Source organism: Vicia villosa, linkage group LG3 (genome assembly GCF_029867415.1).
Source record: "Vicia villosa cultivar HV-30 ecotype Madison, WI linkage group LG3, Vvil1.0, whole genome shotgun sequence".
Taxonomy (NCBI): domain Eukaryota; kingdom Viridiplantae; phylum Streptophyta; class Magnoliopsida; order Fabales; family Fabaceae; genus Vicia; species Vicia villosa.
Genome location: NC_081182.1, coordinates 215981777 through 215989223, shown reverse-complemented (window position 1 = coordinate 215989223; position 7447 = coordinate 215981777). Strand labels below are relative to the sequence as shown.

At 37.1% G+C, this 7447-nt stretch overlaps 1 protein-coding gene across 1 annotated transcript; it reads left to right on the top strand.

Moving 5' to 3' along the window:
- The first annotated feature begins 4814 nt into the window (after positions 1–4814).
- On the top strand, positions 4815–5882 carry LOC131659934 (F-box/kelch-repeat protein At3g23880-like). Its single transcript, XM_058929044.1, has one exon. It carries the CDS (start codon positions 4815–4817, stop codon positions 5880–5882), a length of 1068 nt encoding a protein of 355 aa, XP_058785027.1.
- The last annotated feature ends 1565 nt before the right edge of the window (positions 5883–7447 follow it).

Genomic DNA, 7447 nt, shown 5'->3' with positions numbered 1-7447 from the left:
TATTTCTATTTTTTTAGTTTAAATTTATTTTAGATTAACTTTTATTTCATTATTTATTTATTATTATTATTAACATCTTTTTTTTTATTATTAGTATTATTTTTATTTCATTTTTGTTTTGTTGTATATAAGTCAAAAGAAAAAATAACACAAAAAAAAATATTCAACATGATCCTCATGTCTCAACATCCCACGCCTCTGCATCACCCAGCACAAAAGTCCAAAATTTCTGCTCCAACCTGCATGATCTGCTACCAAAATGCCCTGCACAAAAGATGCCAAGCAAAACGGTCCAAAACCTCTGCTAATCTCAGCTAAAACACTGTCCCAACAAGGCCAAATCATGCATCAAATTGTTCACACAAACACCTGTATCAAGAAAGCATGAATCAGTATACCATAAGTGTTCAAAAACTCACCCAATTTTCCCTCCCAAATCCTATCCTTTACCTCTATAAAATCACACATCCAGCATAAGCAAAAGGGAGGAGAAACCGAAAAAAAACGGAGGAGGAAAAACGAAAAAAAAGACTCTGAAAAAAATAAAACTCATGGATCCCTCCAATATTCTGAAAACCACCTCCAAATTCACAACTACAGATCCATAGTCTTACCTTCAATACACATACCTTCATTTTCATCTTTCAAACCAACTCTCCATAGACCATTACAAACACCACCTCCACAACATCTTCACCTTCAATCCATAATCATCATCAACTAACTCACATCTTCATGACACTCACCTCACACGCAAGAACGACACACAACAACTCAGTAGAAGCGCAGCACAAAAAGAGAAGAGAGGATCAAGCAGGAGCTGAAGCAAAAATATAGTACCTGATTTCTTCTCTATCTTTGTATTGATTATGCTCCCCGTAACTTGCAATTGCTGAATATTAATTATTTGGGGATTAGGGTTTCACGCGGGATGAGGGTAGATACCAATTTGTTGAATATTTTTTTGATTGTTGTGTTCTCCGCGCCTGGGCCTTGAGCTCCGAAGCTCTGAAACCATAGCATAGTTGAGTTGAGAGCTTCGAGAGAGATCTTGAGAGACGCGAGAGGTTCGTTGTTGTTGTTGTTTTCACGGCGAGAGAGAGCGATTGAAGAGAGATTAGATTGAGAGAGTTTTGCTGTTGAATCGATTGAGAGATGACGGTTATGTCATCGTTGTTGTTTTTTGAATGAAGGCGAATCGAGAGAGAAAGCATAGCGAGAGAGATGATGCAGAAACAGAGAGAGTACTTTCACGTGTTTTTTTTTTCAGAACGAAACAAATTGGAGCGGCTGGTAGTTGTCTTTTTAGGGTTTTAGTTTTCTTTTATTTGGGCCGGGTCTTAAGGCCCAACCGAGTTCCATTCTTTTAATCCAAACTTGGTTCATTCAAAAAATGATGTGGGCCTGGTTCTGTTTAAAGCCCAGCAAACACCTTTAACTAGTGCCCTATTTTGCATGTTTACACCCCCATTTTATTTATTTTCTTGCCCATTTAACTTGTTTGATTTAGCTTCTTCAATATTTTGTTTTGCTTTTATTTTCTAATAATAAAAATACAAAAAAAACATGTTTCTAGATTTTAGACTTATTTCTCATGTTAAAAATACTAAAGAAATATTAGATTAATCTCACAATTTGAAAATCAATAAATCTTGGTCCAACGCCAAGTCATCAAATAATTTCTCGATCCGACGTCGAGTTTCTTCTTTTAAAACTTTCTTTAAATCATATCGAAAGATCGAGTGACAAGAAGTGTACACCTCTTGAATACCTCGATTCTTTTGGATTAACACTTTTTTTTAAACCTTTCTTTAATTAAATCGAAAGATCTTGTGACAAGGGGTGAACACCTCTTGAATACCCTGATCTTTTGAAGCTAAAACACATTAATAAAATCAAAGTGATCAAGTGACAAGAAGTGCACACCTCTTGAATACCTTCGATCCTTTGAATCAAACAATAAAAAACTTTCTTAAATAAATCGAGAAATCAAGTGACAAGAAGTGCACACCTCTTGAATACCTTGATTTTCTTGAACCAAAACTCTTTAATTAATCAAAGTGATCCTGTGACAAGAAGTGCACACCTCTTGAATACCTTGATCCTTTGAATTAAAATACATCAATCAAACCAAGAGATTGAGTGACAAGGGGTGCACACCTCTTAAATACCTTGATCTTTTGAATCTAAAACACTTAATAAAACCGAAAGATCCTGTGACAAGGGGTGAACACCTCTTGAATACCTTGATCTTTTGAACTAAAATACATTAATCAAACCGAAAGATCCTGTGACAAGGGGTGAACACCTCTTGAATACCTTGATCTTTTGAATCTTTTTTAATCAAATCAAAATGATTAAGTGACAAGGGGTGCACACCTCTTGAATACCTTGATCTTTTGAAACTAAAACACATTAATCAAATCGAAAGATTGAGTGACAAGGGGTGCACACCTCTTGAATACCTTGATCTTTTGAACTAAAACACATTAATCAAACCGAAAGATCCTGTGACAAGAAGTGCACACCTCTTGAATACCTTGATCTTTCGAATCTTCATTAATAAAATCAAAGTGATCAAGTGACAAGAAGTGCACACCTCTTGAATACCTTCGATCCTTTGAATCAAAACACATTAATAAAATCAAAGTGATCAAGTGACAAGAAGTGCACACCTCTTGAATACCTTCGATCCTTTGAGCTAAAACACCTTAATAAAACCGAAAGATCCTGTGACAAGAAGTGCACACCTCTTGAATACCTTGATCTTTTGAACAAGGACAACAAGTGACAATGGGGCTAGCTCCTGTTCAATACCTTGGGTAAAGACGCGCTAGGTGCACACCTATGCTCAAACCTTTGCTAAATGTCCCCTTTAAAACACATCTCAATTTCATTCAAACATTTTTGCCTTATGGCTTTTAAAACTCTTTTCATAAACGAGACACTTAGTCCATTTCAAAATGCGAACATACTTCCACATGTGAAGATCGAATATCTTCCACTCGAATGCGATGATGGCCAAAATCATGTCTTATCTTGATTTAGTTATCCATTCTTGTAGTGATCTCATATCCATGTGCGCGTAGTATTTCCATTTGAAAGCGATCGAGTACCTCTCGCTAAAAGCAACCAACAAACATTCGTGGTTCTAGCCCGAACTACGATTGCTCTGACTTTCCCATTGCACGAGGGAATACGTAGGCACAAGATACAAACGTCTTGGCGAGCATAATAATAAAAAAAATCATTTCTTTTTCTTCATAATAATAAAAAAATCTTTTCTTTTTTCTTCACAATAATAAAAACCTTAAAAAACATTTCTTTCATCTTTTCTCGATTAATAAGCTAAAGAACACAAACATTACGCTAACACTCAAACACTAAACTAACTAAATGGGTCCCATCGAGTACGATGGAGGTGAGGGGTGCTAATACCTTCCCCTTGCTTAACCGACTCCCGAACCCTAATTTGGTTGCAATGACCATCTTATCCATTCCTTTTTATTCTGTGGGTTTTATCGATATTTTCCCTTTCCTTCTTGGAATAAATAAAGTTCGGTGGCGACTCTGTTGTACTCCGAGCGCGCGATTGCGCTCGAGTCACATTTTTACCGCTACACATGTGTGCGTGTGTGTAGTTTAGTGGTGAAAGTTTAGGTCTTGAGGCTATGCTCTCCTCAAGGTCTCAAGTTCTAATTCTGTTAGACACAAATTGCCTATTAAATTATACAAACATTTGCAAGAAAACATTATACATCACTGTTTGCAACTGTAAGTACTGTAAGTGTTTACATTATAGGGCTTTAGGGTAGGGGTGGCAAAACGGGCCGTCAGCCCCGCCCGCCGCCCGCCCCGCCTTATGCCCGCCAAAAAACGAGCGGGGCGGGCATGCCCGCCAAGTAAAATGGGCATCAAAATCATGCCCGTCCCGCCAAGATGGCGGGTTGGCGGGCGGCAGGCTTACCCGCCTATTTTTATTTATATTTTTTTAATAGATTAATATGCTCTTTTTACCCAACCCGCCAATTTTTGGCGGGTACGCGGGCGGCCCGGCGGACCCCGGCCCGTTTTGCCACCCCTACTTTAGGGTTAGAAGAAGAAGAAGAAAAAAGTTCATAACATTTACAGCTATTGCACTTTTTGTTTAATATATTAGTTCCTACCCTGGCGCAACTACTTAAATTCCCCTAAATCCAGTTTCCCAACGCTCTCACCCTTTCTTTAGTTAATTAATAAGTATACAACTTAATTAGTATATGAGAAAAGGGGTGATGCACTGACAGCGTAAAATATTTTTACACTGTCAACCCATTACTACCCATGTATCTAATTAAACCACTTTTTTATTTAAAAAAAATTAATGACATGGAATATTTATGATTTTCTATTGGATGACAGTGTAAAACTATTTTACACTGTCAGTGCACTACCTTTTAACTCTTAGTATATATGCAACAAATTATGTGAATTTATTATACTAAAAAAATATTTAATAAATAAATAGTATAAATGTGATGTTAAAAGAATTATTTAATTTTACTAAGGAAAGATTCTCAACTTAATATTGAGATTTGATAATAATGAATCAAACAAAAAAAATCTTTTTGATCCAAAGATTTAGTTTAGAATTGTTACTTATCATTGAAGGAATCTAAAAAAAAAATATAAATGAGAAATAGAGAAATTTTTTTTAGAGGAGTAAAGCAAAATCATCAATCATGTCTACCACCTATCTACCTAACAAAAAAACCCTCCGAAAACGTCTGCGTTTAAGAAGAAACCCTAATTTGGCGCCGGAGTTAGAATCAGAGATGGCGACGGCGGAGGAAATCAACAATGATCCACTTCCGAATCTTCCTATAGATCTCGTCGCTGAAATCTTCTGCAGACTACCTGTGAAACTCCTGGTACAGCTCCGATGCATGTGCAAGTCATGGAATTCTCTAATCTCCGATCGCAGTTTCACCAGAAAGCACCTCAGCCTCTCAACCACTCACCGTCTCCATTACGCCAAATACAGAAATAAACAGTATTTGATTCACAATTCTTACCCACTCGAATCGGTTTTATCCACTAAAGTCAAACAACGTCGCCTTTCTTTCAACAGTATTGCTGGTTCCTGTGACGGCATCCTTTGTCTTTCCGATAAAGGCTGTGTTGTATTGTGGAATCCTTCTATTAGAAAATTCAAGGAATTACCCATTTTTCAAAACTGTGAAATTCTTAACAAGGATTATATTTTTATGACCGTCGGATTCGGCTATGATCACGTTTCTGATAATTACAAAGTGGTTGTTCTTTACTACTCCGAATCTAACTTGTTTGACACAACTAAAGTAAAAGTTCATAATTTGGGCACCGATTTTTGGAAAACCAGTGAGAGCTTTTGTTTTGGTACCGTTGTCATTGATGAGCAGTCCGGAACACTGGTAAGAGATACAATTAATTGGATGGCCTTTACGGAATGGCGTCGCAAAGGTCCAATCTTCATTGTTTCTTTTGATTTGGGAAACGACTCTTATCAGAAGCTTTTGCCCCCTGATCATGCAGAGATCAGTACGAATTACTTGAGATTGTCTGTCTTGCGGGACTGCTTGTGCTTAGTTTCTTGTCATCATATTTGGGTCATGAAGGAATATGGAGTTCAAGACTCTTGGACTAAACTGTTCTCCTTTTCATGCATACAAGATCCTACTAAGGATTATAGCTTGTCCAATGTGTTGTATATTTTTGAGGATGGCCAACTGCTGCTGGAAATTCTAGACGATTGGAAAACGAAGTGGATTGTTTATGATCCAAAGAATGATACTTTTAAGGTTACTATGTTTAAAAACATCCTAAAACTCTGTCTTGAAACTTTGATTTCACCCTGTTCTTAATTATTACTAATTCCTGCATTCTAGGTCTAATTGTTAGAGGACTTTTAGTAGACTAGGAGTTCTCTGAATAATAAAAAAAAGTGTTTCTATTTATATTTTGGATTCTAATATTAGCGCATTATATTTTCTTGATCAAATGCCCTGTGCATTTTGCTGATGCAAATGTTTGTATGTCCTTGTTTCTACTTTAATATACTTGAGGTGTCTTTAGCCTCTTTGTTATAACTAACCATTTTTGTACCGTTTGATATGATGCTATGATTTTTTAGGCAGTGATGATAAATTATGGGAATGAAGTTTTTCTTAAAATCTAAATACTTATAATATGTGTAGCATACATAACTTAAGATGAAAGAACCCCACGGTAAACCATATTTAGGAAGTCAAGATTGCAAGTAGGAAGGACACTACATGTTTTTTTTTTGTGTAAGCAAGATATATTAAAACGGAGAACTAAGGGTTCTCCAACCTGATTACACAGAGAAACGGGATAACCCGACAAAAAAGGAAGATTACAAACCAATTACAACTACGACAAAAAATACAAAGGATCCATGCAAAATTCGTAGAAAGAATAATTGGGGTAAGTAATTTTCCCGCAAAAAGACCACCTCCAAACCAAGTGCTTAATGTTCCAAACCGTATTATTCACATTCCAATCTTCCTTCCGAAAGCAACTACCATTCCTAACCATCCAAATTATCCACGTGGTAGCTAGCCAAACCACTCCCAACTTCCTATGCTTCACTTTTTTACTACGAAAAAAAGAGTGTCAATCCATAAAATTCGATAAACACTCATCATCTACCGTGTCCCCTTGACCAACCCAAAAAGCTACCTCACTCCAAATATTTTTCACCACCAAGCAACCAAAAAATAAATGATTGCAAGTCTCTAAACAAAGACCACAAAACAAGCATTTAGAATCCTCTAAAGAAAATGAAATACCTCGGAAATTCAACAAATCTTTCACCGGAAGCCTATTAAGGAATAGTCTCCAACCGAAGGCCTTAAATTTAAAAGGAACTTCCAATTTCCACAACAACATGAAAGCACCATCATTCCTAATGGGGGGGCCAAAACGAAAGCGAAGTTTGTTGTAGAAATCGTAACAAGAAGCAACCGAAAAAACCTTATCATCGGCATTATTCCACACAACGGAATCCTTTCCCTCCAACCAACCGCTAAATTCCGCCACCTTCCCTTTAAAATCCGCCAAAGTCTCCTCCAACCACAATTCTTCCACCTCCACCTCGGATATACCGAAATCCCCCCAATTCCACACACCATCATTCCACCCTCCCATGGCCGCCACTGAAACAAACTTCAACCGGGTCATGGCATATAAATCCGGGAACAAATCTATCAAAGTAAAATCACCCAACCACCTCGCCTCCCAAAACGGAGTGGAAAAGCCATTATGGACGGAAAACCTACACAAATCAACAATTGGATCAAGAGAAGAAGAAGAAGTAATTTTTAAGATATCCTTCCACCAAAATGAGCACTTTGAAAGAGCTTTATTAGCTCCTTCACTCCCGAACATTTTGGAAGTAACGTCACCA

Bases quoted from the DNA above. Each gene is read 5' to 3' on its own strand.
- LOC131659934 (XM_058929044.1), top strand. From the start codon at position 4,815: ATGGCGACGGCGGAGGAAATCAACAATGATCCACTTCCGAATCTTCCT.